General features: G+C 43.5%; 1 protein-coding gene across 2 annotated transcripts in view; it reads right to left on the bottom strand.

Moving 5' to 3' along the window:
* JAK2 (Janus kinase 2) overlaps positions 1-16667 on the bottom strand; it is an 82623-nt gene that overhangs the window by 27824 nt on the left and 38132 nt on the right. For both annotated transcript variants that reach the window (XM_083482221.1, XM_083482222.1), the window contains 6 exons: positions 10027-10150; positions 7383-7500; positions 6715-6860; positions 5819-6140; positions 3968-4087; positions 2153-2310 (listed from right to left, as the gene is read on the bottom strand). In XM_083482221.1, coding sequence (XP_083338347.1) covers positions 2153-2310; positions 3968-4087; positions 5819-6140; positions 6715-6860; positions 7383-7500; positions 10027-10150 — 988 coding nt within the window. The remainder of the gene's footprint in view (positions 1-2152; positions 2311-3967; positions 4088-5818; positions 6141-6714; positions 6861-7382; positions 7501-10026; positions 10151-16667) is intronic.

The raw sequence follows: 16667 nt of genomic DNA, 5'->3' as shown, positions 1-16667 counted from the left end.
TTCTCACACTCAGAATCTCGTAATTCCTGCCTAGTGACATCTAGAAAATGTGGTTCTTTGAAAGCAGTTTCTTGCTTGGGGTGGCTGAAGGGTTACTGGGTTAATTCCTACTTTTGCACAGGAGAATGCCGTGACTGTTTTTAGGTCTATTCTCTTCCTTCTGACACCTCCCTAAGTTTCTGTCCAGCTAAGAGACAAAGATCTGTGGAGGAGGTGTCAAACAAGGGAGGAGAAATGTGGCTTGGAGTCCAGCAACAAAAGCCCGAAAGATGTTAGGATTTTGGCATGGCCTTGGAAGAGGCCTGGCACGTGAAAAAGAGTCACCCTGGTTGTTATTGTTTTGTTTCTGCAGAAGGGACGAGGCAAGGCAAGGAAATTAGAGAGAAGTCACCAGGAATGGAATGGACCTCAGAATGTGGTCTCATGGTTCCTTGCTACTCTTGGACAGAAGCAGGGATGAAGTCAGTAAATGGATACCTCCTTGAGCCCAAGGAGAGAGTAGGAATTAACCCGTGTCAAAAGAGACTTACGAGACTGTGCTTGTGCTCTGGAGGTGTATGAAGGGAGGTGAGCAATCCAGTTACCCACTTGGGGAACTCCTTTTCTCTGTCTCTCCTACAAAGGAGTGGGCGAGCCAGCAGCTCATGCTCAAAGCACCTTTGTCACCAAGCCCAGGTGGAAAGGAGGAATTGTAGGCTCCTCCTTCCAGCTGTAGAAGAGGAAGTGCAGTTTGTTTGGGACAAAGTAAACCACAGAGCCTAGGACTTGCCAATCAGAAGGTCAGCGGTTCGAATCCCCACAGCGGGGTGAGCTCCCATTGCTCAGTCCTTGCTCCTGCCAACCTAGCAGTTTGAAAGCACGTCAAAGTGCAAGTAGATCAATAGGTACCACTCTGGCGGGAAGGTAAACAGTGTTTCTGTGCACTGCTCTGGTTCGCCAAAAGCGGCTTAGTCATGCTGGCCACATGACCCAGAAGCCGTACACCGGCTCCCTTGGCCAATAAAGCGAGATGAGCGCCGCAACCCCAGAGTCAGCCACAACTGGACCTAATTGTCAGGGGTCCCTTTATCTTTACCCAAGAGCAATCTTCAGATGCTTCCTATAGCTGTATTTCTTCCCAAACCGGGGTGGAGAATAATAATAATAATAATAATAATAATAATAATAATAATAATAATAATAATAATAAAAAGAATGGAAAGGACAGAAAGTAGAGCTCAAAAGAGCTCAAAAAAGACAGTCTGCAACTCTTGCCCAACCTGGAGGTGGGGACAATCCTTTGCCTTCCACTAGCAATGAGGTGTTTTCTACCCCTCTGGTTAACAGGCTGAGAAATCCCTATGACAGACTTTTAACTGAAGCGCACAGAGACACTTAGCTCTTCAGAACCAGGCAATACTACACTACAGTACAAAAACAACCCTCACAGCCGGAAATATTTCTTTTTCCTCAAGCCTACAGAAAAGTTCACAAGAAGGGAACACTTAGCCCAAAAGCAATTTCCTTTGCTAGCAATGTTCTGTGCTCAATTCCAGATATTGATATCTGAATTGCCTTTTCTTCCTCCACAATTTCAAATTCTATTTCTGCCAGATCCTGCAGTGAACCTATTAAGAAGTTCTCTGTCTATGACCGCATATACCATCACCATGGTTATGGCTGGGAGACCTTAAAACTCACTGTTCTCTATTCACTGCATGACACATTCGGAACTGAACTGAGAATGAAAGAAAAAACATCTTAAAACTTTGCATTAAGTGTTGTGGCTGAATAAACATGAATTCATTACAAAAGGAAACACTGTGAGACCTTCCCACATGTTTTTATCAAGGTTTCACAGTATTTCCAGGGGGAGAGAGAGAGAGATAGGGAAAATATATTATTGTGTATTTAAAAAAAACTCAATGGCAGGTGCATTTTTTAAAGTGTTCCTGGATGAAGGTGTATACATCCAGCCACTTCCTGCTGTGCCAAAAGGAGCACCACGAGCCAAATAAAGCACATATCCAGCTGCACATCTGTACATACCTAAAAGATTTGGCATTAATTATCCTTGATGAACTAGGCAATTGCCTCCCAAGCAAAGTGGAGTTTCTTTCAGGGTTAAAGGGAAAAAAAACCTTTTCAACATCTTATAAAACATGCCACTTACGAAATTGGCCCATGACAGTTGCTCTGAATATTCTCAATGATGGAAGGGGGTGCTACTTCTTTACAGAGGAAATGATGGGCATCTGCGGTTAATCTGTAATATCCATCAATCAATGCCACGAAAGAAAGAGCCTCTCTTAGTGAATGAAATTCAGCTTCCTGCAAAGGCAAGGGAGAAAGATAGTAAGATATTTATTATTTTTCTGGTAACACTAATCGCATGAATATGCTTCTGATGGTTGATTATTTTGTTGCGTTACCCACAAACGCTGAAATGAATAATCCATTCATTTCCATGGCAAGGATTATGAACGGTTTGGTCAATGCATTAAGCCATGGGTAGGTAAACCAAGGCCTGGGGGCCGGATTCGGACCAATCGCCTTCTAAATCCGGCCCGCAGATGGTCCGGGAATCAGTATGTTTTTACATGAATAGAATGTGTGCTTTTATTTAAAATGCATCTCTGGGTTATTTGTGCGGCATAGGAATTCATTCATTTTTTTTCTTTCAAAATACAGTGGTGCCCCGCAAGACGAATGCCTCGCAAGATGGAAAACTCGCTAGACGAAAGAGTTTTCCGTTTTGGAGGTGCTTCGCAAAACGAATCTCCTATGGGCCTGCTTCGCAAGATGAAAATATCTTGCGAGTTCCTGCGGGGTTTCCCCCCCCTTTTTCTAAGCTGATAAGCCGCTAAAAGCCGCTAATAGCGCTAATAGCACTAATCCGCTAATCCGTTAATGGGCTTGCTTCGCAAGACGGAAAAACCGCTAGACGAAGAGAATCACAGAACGGATTATTTTCGTCTTGCGAGGCACCACTGTATAGTCTGGCCCTCCACAAGCTCTATCGCGCCGTGTGTATGTGCAGAAGCAGAGCTCTAGTTACGGGGTGTGAATGGCACCCCAGAATGGATCAAGTTTGTAACTAGAGGTACCACTGTATATCATTAGACTATTGTATTTTAATATTCTGTTGGAAGCCACCCACAGTGGCTGGGGAAATCCAGCCAGATGGGCGGGGTATAATTACTAAGTTGTTGTTTTTGTTGTTGTTACAGTATTATATTGCCCAGATATTGCCCAGCCCTACAACCTAATGGGGATTAAAAAACAAACAAAAACCACACACATTAGATTTTTAGTAAGGTTTGTCTAACAAAGAATGGGGGGGGGGAATGCCTTCCACCCATTTTTCAAAATTGTGTAAATGTGCCATCGTTTGGGGAAAGACAGACAACTATGGGTCTCAGGCTAGATAGAACTGAACAGGACTCCACTACCTCCTTATGTGCAGGTATTTCAGGAGAATGTTTCTAAGCCACATGCTCTGCCACAGCCCTTTACCATGGGCAGAAAACAGGGACTGTGCTAAGCAGAGATACCGTGCTCAAATATATGTACGATCTCCATGTGGAATCACTGCCTTCTTTGTGCCGGGAAGGAGACTGGATTGAGCATGTGAATTTGAGATGCACTCCCAATCTCAGCAGAGGGAGAAGGAGCATCTGAGCAGGCTACGGTTTGTTGCACATGTGTGTATTTGCATCGTTCTTCTGTGGTTAATGACTACGGCTAGGAATCTCAAAATGCATGAGGAAAGGAAAGGCTTATGGTGTGGCCGCCTCAAAATGGAACAGGAGGGTTATTGTTTTTAAGAACACAAAGATTGCTTTTGCTACATTCTGCGAAAGTCACAGTCTAACTTACTTGCCTAATTGCCCGACACTGCAGATATGCAAACAAGGCAGGGCATCAAAATCCAATTTGTTTAGATGCACAGAAATGTAAGGTAATCAAAAGAGAAAGCCACTCTTACCAAATTCTTGCTGTCTTGCTTGTGAATGGTTACAATTCTATTCTCGCCAGAAGCTTCCTGGCTTGCTTGCTTAATACTGACATCGATAATGTCGGGGAAATCGCAATAGGTCTGTATTTCCTGCGAAAAGATGTTGCTTTATTAGGAAACGGGTTATTTGTGAGTGTTTTAGTCAACCTTCTAGCCATCAACTGAAACAGAGCAATTGTAACATTATTCTCAATAGCATGATTCTGAGGTAATAAGAAACATCCTTTCCTGCCAGAAAAACAAGTTTGAGCCTGGTGTTTGCACGTTACTTCTCTACTCCCCTTTCACAATATTTATCAATGGCAGCTAAATTCTTGGTTTTTACATCTTTACCACAAGCTGCAAGCCTCTGAATCAGGCAGACCTTCAAGGGAAGAGTTTCCCAAGGGAAAAATCCCTCTCTATGGACTGATGTTCAGAATAAACTGATGAAAGGCTAACCTTGACCAGTTGCACATATTGCAGAGAAACAAGAACAGGATTGGGGTCTTATTTCTAAGAAGGCTACCATCTGTGTGCATAGACAGCATTACTCAAGTTGCTTATCTAAACAATCGTCACACGCTTTAAGTGATGCTGCCACCACTAACAGATGAAATTTAAATTACAGAGAAATTGAAATAGCAATGTTCAAGCAGCAAAATCCAAAACACTCAAGAGAAAATCCCCCCTTTGCTTAACCCAACCTACAGTCTATAAAGTACCTAGAAAGGAAATATTTTATCAATTGAGTTAATTGTGTACCCCCGTGCATTAAAAAATAATAATGAACTGTCAATGTATTATCCTCCTAGAACACCACTGGAGAACAGAAAATGGCAATCTTCACTTCTCAGGCACATCTACTGCTAATCCAATTTATTTCCATGACAGTAAGGGACGCGGGTGGCGCTGTGGGTTAAACCACACAGCCTAGTACTTGCCGATCAGAAGGTCAGCGGTTCGAATCCCTGCAACGGGGTGAGCTCCCATTGTTTGGCCCCTGCTCCTGCCAACCTAGCAGTTCAAAAGCACGTCAAAGTGCAAGTAGATAAATAGGTACCACTCCGGCGGGAAGGTAAACGGCATTTCCATGCGCTGCTCTGGTTCGCCAGAAGCGGCTTAGTCATGCTGGCCACATGACCTGGAAGCTGTAAGCCGGCTCCCTTGGCCAATAAAGTGAGATGAGCGTCGCAACCCCAGAGTCGGCCACGACTGGACCTAATGGTCAGGGGTCCCTTTACCTTTACCTTTAAGGCTAGTAATCTTAAAAGACTTGGGTGAAATCCCAATCAATGCGAGGCACAAATAAAAACCAATAGGAACTTGAGTCTGCATTGATACTAAGGATTGGGACCCTGCATTGCCCAAGCCACAGAACAGAACTGGATGTGCACTAAAAACCCACAGAACCTTAAACCAGCCTCCCACTCCTCCCTCACCATTTATATTCTGCGAACCTTTTCCTGCAAAGTACTTGCCACAATACTTTCAACTGACTGTACATTGCTAATTTCTACTTGGCCAGTAAGAATTCTATTGATGGAACCAAATCATTCTGCTTCCGGTGGTATTCTCGAGGCTTTCATAGTAAACAAAATACAGAAGTACAGTCGTACCTTGGAAGTCAAACGGAATCCGTTCCGGAAGTCCGTTCGACTTCCAAAACATTCGGAAACCAAAGCACGGCTTTTGATTGGCTGCGCCGCCAGACATTTGGCTTCCAAAAATAGTTCGCAAACTGCAACAGTTACTTCCAGGTTTGCGGCATTCGGGAGCCAAAACGTTTGGGAACTAAGCTGTTTGAAAACCAAGGTATGACTGTATATTATATGAGATTACCTGTTCTGCCAATGTCTCACTATCCTTATGCTTCCCTCTTGAGCATTGAATTCCACCATTTCCGGATATAACAATGGTTGCAAAACTTTCTTCACCCGAAGGCTCTCTGCCGGGTTCCTTCACTTCAAACACTTCTGAATAAAAGGCAGACTGGAGGGTCTCCAAATTTATGAGATATTTCAGTTTCAAGTTTCTGGCGGTTGCTTTGCACTGGCCAAACTGCTGGATGAATCTGCGGAATCTGTATCTTATCCTCTTTCGTGTCAGAATGTGATAATCCTGGATTTTTTCCCTGATGCATTTTGGCAAAAACATCTTGTAGCTGTGAACACAAAGACAACCAAGTGTGTGGCAAAATATTGATGAGCAGCTCAAAGGGGGCTGGTGGTATTCTTCTATAGAAGATGCAAGAGCAACTATCAGGTAAGTCCTAATTCCTAAAATCTTTTAACTTATGAGCAAGTGGGACAGAAAACCGGGAGGTGAATTCCGCTGGAGATGTCAGGGTTTGCATCCTCAAACTTTCTCTCTGCAACGACTAGAACTAGGAACCACCAGGCTGTATAAAAGAGGAATGTCACATCTGGTGAAATGGAACAGGCCGCAACTTGCTCAGATCTGCCAATGCCTTATCCAAGTTCAAACTCTTGCTTTGCTGTGAAGTTGACTGGATCACCTTGGGCCAGGCACTTATCTCTCAGGCTAATCTTAAAATGGGGAGAGTCATGAACTGGAAACAAGTTCTTTGGAAAAAGGGGTAAGGCAACAGGCAATAAAAATAATAATGGTTTGGATCCTTATTTCCATTTCGTGCTTTCCTGCCTCCACCCCCCCCCTTTTACTCCTCCCTTCCCCATTTGCACAGCTGCAGAAGACGACGTCGCAAAGAGAGTTACCTCATAGAATTGTAGATGCCTAGTGGAGTTTGGTCCTTTTCTTTGGCCATCCTCATCATATCAAGAACAGCCATGCCAAGACATTCTTCTTGTGTTTCATGAGTGACAGGCATCTTCACCCATCCATGGACAAAGTCTTCCCGCCACTGGAGGCAAAAAACGAAGGCACAGAAATTCTGATGAATTTGGCCTACTGCTCTTTTCGTTTATTTTCATTGCAGCTTGAGTTGTCTTCTATTGAATCAACTCGGAACTTAATTTGAACAAAGAAATCAGCTCAGATCTCAAAGGGGAATCAACACCTTGGTGCTGCTCTCAAGGCTGTCGTATTTTTATTTCACAGGATAATTGCATATAATTATTATTATTCCTGTGAAAATATCCATATTTGGATGAAGACATTCATTTCCAGCAGTAAAAACGTGGAGAAGAGCCAAATACACCCATACCCAAATAATAATAATAATAATAATAATAATAATAATAATAATAATAATAATAATAATAATATCTTTATTGTCATTGCCCCCTTCGGGGACAACGAAATTACTTGACTGCTCCATAAAAACACTAATTAAACAATACAGTATAATACAGCAAGGGAGATTAGATGACTTTCAAAGTCCAGGCTTCCCATTCAGGGCCATAATACGTTGTCAACATTTTACCTGAGCAAACAAGTAAGACATGACAATGTCATCAAGGACAGGACTCTCTGCACCTCGGGAAACACCGTACCGAAATGCTCGTACATTGCTGTTACAATACCAGTGAGGGAAATAAAACCTGTTAAGAAACAAAGACACGTATCAGTGCTTTTGCAGCCAAGACCACACATGTTACAAACATGTTTTTAATGAAATTCAGGCTGCTTAAAGGGCAAGGGCTTTGAATACTTTCACACAAGTTCAGATTGCCACTAAATTATTCCAGCTTGAAATGAGCCATCTCCACTGGAGTTGGTATTTAGCCAGCAAATAACCAAACATCAAAACTCACAGCCAATTTACTGGTCAAATACCACCACTCATTCCCCCCCCCCCGCCTCTTATGTTTCTATCTCAACTTTCTTCCATCGTGAAACCCAGAGTGATGTACAACTGCCCATTGAGACACTGACCAGACCCAGAACTACTTAGCCTCAGCAAAGCAGTGGCCTTTAGATAGTAGTGAATGGGGCATTAGGGTGGCACTGCTTCCCTGGCTTCCTTCAAGCCAAGTTGCTCCTGAATACCAGGATGGAGAGTGGGAGAGGCAAGGCAGCAGTGGTGCAAACACATTGGCAGAGGCAATCTGGTGCTCCTGCTGGCGTATTTGCACCACACTGAGTTCTCTGCTTCTTCCCTCTCCCTCTTTATTCTGGAATGCCTTAGATATATTATTGTGGTCTGACTCTGAAGGAGGGAGGTCACAAAAGGAGCACACCTCCCTGGCATTGTCTGCAACTGCCTCTGGGACTTACATTCATGCCTTACAACTGCTACTAAATAATTCTGCTAATTTTTAAAGCCTTGTCTTCTAGAGTGTGCAAAGTACTATGTCAGATCACAGAGAGGCAAATACAGCTGGTTCTATGAAAGTCTGGATTCCTGGGCACTTGCGGCCTGCGCTACTGTGATGAGTAAAATTTGGACCTGCTCATATGTCATAAGCCATGGCTTCCTGTTCGGGGATTCTTGTAGTTCCAACACATTGTCAGAGCAGGGGAGCACAGAAAGTAGGGCTGGTTTTCAACATTGTGATATATCAGCAGCTAAATATCTCAATCTATGGATATATCGTGATGCCTGAAATGTATCTCAGCTGCTTCTTCCTCCCCACCTTAAGCAGCTGAGATACATCACCCAGCCCAACAGTTGAGTGAGCCCCCATACTACTCTCGCTCATGTGAGCCAGGGGGGGAGAGCAGCTTCTTCAAAGGCACACGCACGGAAGACAGAGCCCAAGAAGGTGCTCACCTGCCTGCCTCCACCTTCGCCCAATTGGCCGGGCTGCCTCTTTCCTCCCCGTCAGTCATTCCAGGAGTGACCAACCAGGAGAAAGCGGCAGCCCACCTGCAGGGGAAAACTGGAGGCAGTCAGGAGAGTGGAGCCTGTGTACGTTGCAGGTGAGCATCTTCTCAGGATCCCATCTACCTGCCTGCCTATGCCTTTGCTGTCTCAGGGCAATCTGAGCTGGCAATACATTGCGGATGTATCGAGTCTAAAACCGGTATCACGGTTTGAACGTCATACGCCGGTTTCAGACAATTTATCAAAATATATCTCAGCGATATCGCTTTAGCATACCCAAGAATCAAAAGTTTTGTGTCTCTTTTGTAGTAAATGTATACTTTCTTGTGCATTACGCAATCTCCATTTTAGGAAGCATGGCTTAGTTGGGAGAGGAGAAGCTCTTTCGAGACAATTGTCAGGCATGGTACATACGCTTCTGAACAAAGCCTGTATCTATGTATTTTATGGACTCTGGCAAGCTTCCCGAAACTCCTACCCTTGACACGATGACATAAAGGAACAGGCGGTTTGGCCTCCCCAGAAACATTATGGCAAAATGGTTTAAAAATCTCCTTTATGTTTGTGATGCAAGTCACACTGTGGTACATTGAGCCTTAAGATGGGGACTACTCAATGGGAATTTTTCTAGACTACAGAAGTACACACACTGATCCGCAGATGTTTTACTTTCTGGAAATATATGCAAAATGGTTCTATGACTAGAGCAATGGGAATGCCTTGGTTGCTAGGACACAGTTGAAATGCAGCCATTGTTCAGACACAACTGCTTATTTAAACAAAATGCTGCAACCTCATACATGCATACCTGGAAGTAAACACCCACATCTACATGCTTAGAATTGTACAGTAATTGCAATGCAATCCATTTATTTGAAGAAGAAGAGAACATTCCACTGAAATTATTTTTTTATAAATGGGCCCATCAAATAAATTAAATAGCTCTGGGTTTAAATAAAATAGATAATCAAGTTTACTCCAAGGAGGTCATCAAGGAGGTCATCAAGGAGGACCAAAAGTGGTCATCAAGTGATTCTGTCAGCTTTCAGGGGTCTGCCCCTGCCTCCTTGTGCATTTGCTATAACCTCCATATAACAACACATGGACTAAAACTGACTGTAAAATGTATGGACAAAGAGCGTTATTCTTATTATGAACCCCTCTGATAATTAAATGGAAATAAAAAAGTTGTAGGAAATTAATCAATTATTTCAACCTAAATTATAGTCCTTTAGTTTAAGAGAAATCTGATTAAACAAAAACCATTTTGATTTAAACAAAAACAAGCTAAGATATTAACCTTATCCGGTAGAGAACAGTGAGACTGGTTGATCCCTCTACTTGGAAGGTGTGGTTTGGGGGATACCAACATCTGTCTGTCTGATTCATTAGTGCAAACATGTTATGGTACACCGGCAAGATACCTAAGGAAAAGAAAAGACAACGATGTTTTATTTGCAAGATCTTTTTCCTGTGTTGAAAAGGTGTTGCTAAGCAGTGTTGTACTTGTCACGCCTGCAAGGTTTTAATACTTTCTTTTGGATTTTAGGTATGAAGAGGTTGCCATGGGAAAGCTTATGAAAAGAAAACATTCAGATCACACTGAATTTGGTTCGGCTAAAGCAGCAGATAACGCCAATACAATAAATAGTTATAACATTGCAGAAAGAGGGCTGAGACAGGCCTGTTCATCCCTTAATGTGGTACCCATTCCGAGACATGCTTCAGTAAACAGAACATCTGCTTCTGGAATACTTTTAACAGCTCCAACACCCAACTAGAACAATTCTTTGTTTGCTTGTTTTTGTTTCTTTAAGGTATTTTTATACCACCATTCGGATGGATCTCACAGAGAGGTTTATAAAATGTTATTTATATCCTGTTTTTCTTTTTTCTTTTTTGATACAGTGGTGCCTCGCAAGACGAAATTAATCCGTTCCGCGAGTCTCTTCGTCTTGCGAAGCACGGCTATTAGCGGATTAGCGGCTATTAACGGCTTTAAGAAAAAGGAAACAAACTCGCAAGAACTCGCAAGATGTTTCGTCTTGCGAAGCAAGCCCATAGGGAAATTCGTCTTGCGGAACGACTCAAAAAACGGAAAACTCTTTCGTCTAGCGAGTTTTTCGTCTTGCGAGGCATTCATCTTGCGGGGCACCACTGTATTTTATCTATTTATTTATACTTTTCAAGTTTGTACATTTCACTAGTTTTATACGTCTCACTAATTTTACATTCATTTTGACATTTCAAAACTTGACTTCCATCCCCCTCTTTCTGCAGTTCCTTAAATTTGTTTTTAATATCTTCTGCACATCCAAATTAACTTAATTTGCACATTTATTCATCTTCTTTAAATATATACATCCTGTTTTATATCCTGTTTTTTCAGTATACAATCCTACCAGGGCAGGATCTTTAGGAGAGGCATTAAAATAAGTTTTAAAAAACCACAGCAAACAATAGCAAGCGTTTCCCAAACTTGGGTCTCCAGCTGGTTTGTTTTTTTACTGCAACGCCCATCATCCCTAACCACTGGTCCTGATAGCTAGTGACGATGGGTGTTGTTGTCCAAAAACAGCTGGAGATCCAAGTTTGGAGAAACCCTGCATACAGCTCTATCAACGTACAGCCCAGTTCACAGTTTTCCTCACCTGGTTACAGTCATGTGCATTGTGGAAAGGAGGTTGTGAGTGCACATGGGAAGAGCAAAGTGTGAACTAGCCCCAAGACCAGCAAAATCAGGCAATGGTGCTCAGTGAGGAGAAAGGTTGCTTTTAAGCACCAGTGCTCTGCGGACTGGCTCAGGCAACATGATGAGAGACAACAGCACTTTTGTGTAACTTCTGTCTCCTTGTGTTTTGAAAACTATGGCTCTAGATGGATTAATATATACAAGGTTTAAGACATGGCTAAGAAAAGATGCACAACAGAAGATGGGAGAACGTTACCGTGAGAACTCTGCTTGACCTTGTCTGGGGCAAGAGCAGCTCTTCTTAGGCTAAAAAGCCCCAAATTTCAACCAAAGCAAAGCAAAACATTCAACAGCTTCTGTTTGCATAGAACCAGTCTTCACATATTGCAGCAATCACTTGCTAAGCAAAAGGTGACTCATTTGTGAGTCACTTTGGACATCAATTTGGCAGAACAGCATTCAACCATAACTAGAGGGAGATGAAGCTTTAATGAAGCACCTCTCTCGGTGCCAACGGAATGGCAAAATGAGCCAACATTTGTTTGGACTGGTTTGGCAGCTGGTGGTTTCAAATATATGGAAAGTCCCAGCTTTAAAGCAACGTGAGATTGGTTAGCTTAACAGCTTTCCATTTGAAACAAAAAGCTTATTTGCCTTCTATAAAAACACCCGAGAACAATGGCCAAGGAACAATTCAGCCTAAACCAGCAATTCATATTTATTATTTGCAGGAATGTGTTGAAATTTCATGTTGTAATAAGCAAGCTGGACTCTTTACAAACCTGATGAGGAAATAATGATTCAGGATGAACGTTTGATGTAATTTCCCGTCATTTCTACAAAGCAGCCCACAGCTATTTGTATAGAAGAGCGTAAAATACAGATATTTGGGGCTATGGATTATGTGGGAAAGGCTGGTGTCACACCGGGGATTTTCCATAACCAACACAAAAAGGTGCATTTATCCTTTCCTTATACACCCTTGTAGCACTTCCATGAACTCCAGCCATTCCGCAGTCATTTCAAAACGTAAGTAGATAATGAATAATCATAAAAACTAATGCACTTCAGAAAGGCTAAAAGCACCAGAATGGAAGGAAACTAATGAAATACTCTGAACCTCACTGTTTATCCCAGTCCCTACACTTCTGCCATGACATACGGGTGGCGCTGTGATCTAAACCACTGAGCTTCTTGGGCTTGCCGATTAGAAGGTTAGTGGTTCGATTCCCCGTGATGGGGTGAGCTCCTGTTGCTCTGTCCCAGCTTCTGCCAACCTAGCAGTTTGAAAGCACGCCAGTGCAAGTAGATAAATAGGTACTGCTGTGGTGGGAAAGTAAATGGCATTTCCGAGTGCTCTGGTTCCTGTCACGGTGTTTTGTTGCACCAGAAGCAGTTTAGTCATGTCAGCCACATGACCCAGAGAGCTGTCTGTGGACAAACGCCGACTCCCTCGGCTTGAAAGCAAGATGAGCGCCACAACCCCACAGTCACCTTTGACTGGACTTCACTGTCCAGGGGTCCTTTACCTTTTTTTTACCTTACTTTTTGGATACTGGGTGACAATCTAGTTTTCAACACTGTGATATATCAGCAGCTAAATGCTGCCATGTACTGATATATGGACCATATATATGGACCATAAAGAAGGCTGAAGGCTGATCGCCGAAGAATTGATGCTTTTGAATTATGGTGCTGGAAGAGACTCTTGAGAGTCCCATGGACTGCAAGAAGATCAAACCTATCCATTCTTAAGGAAACCAGCCCTGAGTGCTCACTGGAAGGACAGATCCTGAAGCTGAGGCTCCAATACTTTGGCCACCTCATGAGAAGAGAAGACTCCCTGGGAAAGACCCTGATGTTGGGAAAGATTGAGGGCACAAGGAGAAGGGGACGACAGAGGACGAGATGGTTGGACAGTGTTCTCAAAGCTACCAGCATGAGTTTGACCAAACTGCAGGAGGCAGTGGAAGACAGGAGTGCCTGGCGTGCTCTGGTCCATGGAGTCACGAAGAGTCGGACGCGACTAAACAACTAAACAACAACAACAACTGATATATCACAATGTCTGAAATTGCCCAGCCATACCTCATACAGCTCCTGCATGCCAGGATGTTTGGTCTGGGGACTTGCCCAAGTTGAACGAGCCCCCATACCATTCTGGCTCCCATGAGCAGCAGCTATATGGGGACAAGGGTGGGCAGCCTCCTGCTGGCCCCTGAGCCTGCTGGCCCCTCAGAGAAGCAGTTTAAACAAGCTGGCCCCCACTTCAGTTTGCAGGAGGTGGACGGGGCTTGATCAGCTGAGAAACGGGCTTTTGTAAACTGTCCACCTCACAGCTGATCCAAGGCAACCTGAGCTGGCCCTATATCTTGGCTTCCCGGCCACCAGCTGTGGGCCAGCTCAAAAAGTTTGAAACCGGTATCGCAGTTTGAACATCATACCGGTTTCAGACAATTAATCGTAATATCGCCCAGCTCTACTCTGCAGTGCCTGCTAAAACAACCCAGTTAAAGGGCTACCGTTATGCATTCTGGAAGGGCATTGGTCATTAAACTGCACCATCATCTGCTAAATACTCTACCTAATCTCGATTAAAACTAGTTTTCCTTGCATAAGAAGGTGAGCGATAGGGAGCACGGCAATCTTACTTTGCAGAGATTTCAAGAGGAACTAAATGTGTCTGTAACTTGAGCTTTCTGTGAACAAGAACAAAAACCACTTTTATAAAAAAAAGGGCACGGGGTTAGGTGCTTTACCATTTTGGCAGCAGGTGTTAACCCAGATAGAAAGGCTAGCGATAGAAAAGCAAGATTTTCCAGCTCTGGCAATTACTGTGGTAAACTGTAAGTGAAACTTTCTGGCTGTGGGAAAAGATGGCAAGAATGCTAGAGGTCACAGACACATCTTAATCCCCTGTCTGACTCGGCTGTCATCCCAGATGGATAATCTTAGCACCAGAATGCATTTCTGCTCTGCGGACTGATAGTCAAATCTAAACCCTTCTGCAAAAGTGCAGTACAGATTTTGAGCTGGTTGTTTACATACACACACATTGCATACTGTTGAAAACTGGGTGTTATTAGTATTGCAAGCATTTTTAAAAATAATCGTTTTTATTAAATCTTCCAAATTACTACGCAACTCCAATCATGTGTATCCTTTTTTTGGTTGCACATTTTCTTCTTGACTTCCTGTCCCTCCTTTCCCTGATGTTTTCCCCTCTTAGTAGCTGCATTAAAACACATCTACAGTTCTACCTTGGTTCTCAAATGGAATCTGTTCGGGAAGTTCGTTCGACTTCTGGAAATGTTCGAAAACCAAGGCACAGCTTCCAATTGGCTGCAGGAGCTTCCTGCACTCAACCAGAAGCTTTGGAAGCCTCGTTGGGTGTTCGGCTTCCAAAAAATGTTCGCAAACCGGAACACTCACTTCCAGGTTTGCGGCGTTCGGGAGCCAAAACGTTTGAGTCGCAAGGCATTCGAGAACGAAGGTACCACTGTATATTTATTTCCTAAGCTTCCAAAGTCCATTCTTTACATTCTTCTGTTGCTCCTATCTTAAATCCTGCACATGATTTCAAATAAGAATGATAGTTCGATAGGATATAAGAAGGATAGTTCGATAGACATTTCAACCATTTTGTAGTAAGGCTTCTGTGCCACTGCATGACAAGTAGAAAGGAACTGAGTGTGGCTTTCCTCACTAGGAAGGAAAATACTGAATTTACAGTTCCATCCATAAATACTTCTTTCCAATATTGCTGTCATTTCACAGGCTGGGTTGTTACTTACAGTAGCTTAACAAGTTCTAAATAAATTTCAGTACAGTGGTGATGCTGCTCTTGTCACAGAGCCAAAACATAGGGGAAGATAGATTGATCATATTTATTATTACACTGATGAAGGATTTCCAGGCTTTCCAGAGAGACTACTAGGGCTGGGCAATATACCAATATATTCTCCAAAACCAGTTTGAATAATAATAATAATTTTATTATTTATACCCCACCCATCTGGCTGGGTTTCTCCAGCCACTCTTGAAGTCCATATTGCAATAACGGCTTCATAATTTCTGACCTGCCAATATATCATGAATCATGGTGTGTGTGTGTCCTACGCAAAAATCACAATGTGAGAAAAAACTGTGAAGCCAGCCAAGGCTTCCTGATTCCTGCAGCCCCTGTTAATTCTCCCAGCTCAGTTCTCCCCTGCCTCTTGCAAGGGGCAGCGAATCACCAGAGCAGGCACTGGCAAAAATCACAATGGGGGAAAAACCGTGAAACCAGCTAACGCTTCCACATAAAGGTAAAGGGACCCCTGACAATTAGGTCCAGTTGTGGCCGACTCTGGGGTTGCGGCACTCATTTCGCTTTACTGGCCAAGGGAGCCAGCGTACAGCTTCCGGGTCATGTGGCCAGCATGACTAAGCCGCTTCTGGCGAACCAGAGCAGCGCACGGAAACGCCGTTTACCTTCCCGCCGGAGCGATACCTATTTATTTACTTGCACTTTGACGTGCTTTTGAACTGCTAGATGGGCAGGAGCAGGGATGGAGAAACGGGAGCTCACCCCGTCGTGGGGATTCGAACCGCCGACCTTCTGATCAGCAAGTCCTAGGCTCTGTGGTTTAACCCACAGCGCCACCCACGTCCCTGATAACGCTTCCACATAGCTCCATCCTTATTTCAGACACTGTGATCTATTGGTATATTGCAATGTTTAGCTGGTGGTATATCATGATGCTGAAAACCAAATATCGTCAAGCCCCACGTGTTCACCTCTTCCATCCTTATTTCAGACATCATGAGATATTGATATATATTGCAATGTTTAGCTGGCGATACATAGCGATGTTCAAAACCAAATATCGCCCAGCCCTAGAGACTGCTGCTTATTGGGCCTCAGTCACTCCCCTGCCTCCAATAGTATTGTTTTTCTTGTTGTTATTAGGATTCCTACTGCATTTATATCTCACCTTTCCCCAAAGGAGCTCAAGGTGGTTCTCCTCCAATTCAATTTTATCATCACAACAACCCTGTGAGCCAGGTTAAGCGGAGAGACTGCGACTGGTCCAAGATCACTCAAGATGCTTCATGGTTGAGTAGGGATTTGAACCCTGGTCATAGAATCATAGAGTTGGAAGTGACCACAAGGGCCATCGAGTCCAACCCCCTGCCAAGCAGGAAACACCATCAGAGCCCTCCTGACATATGATTGTCAAGCCTCTGCTTAAAGACCTCCAAAGAAG

This window comes from Podarcis liolepis (genome assembly GCF_965112155.1).
Source record: "Podarcis liolepis genome assembly, chromosome: 17".
NCBI lineage: Eukaryota > Metazoa > Chordata > Lepidosauria > Squamata > Lacertidae > Podarcis > Podarcis liolepis.
This window is presented reverse-complemented; position numbering and strand designations above follow the sequence as displayed.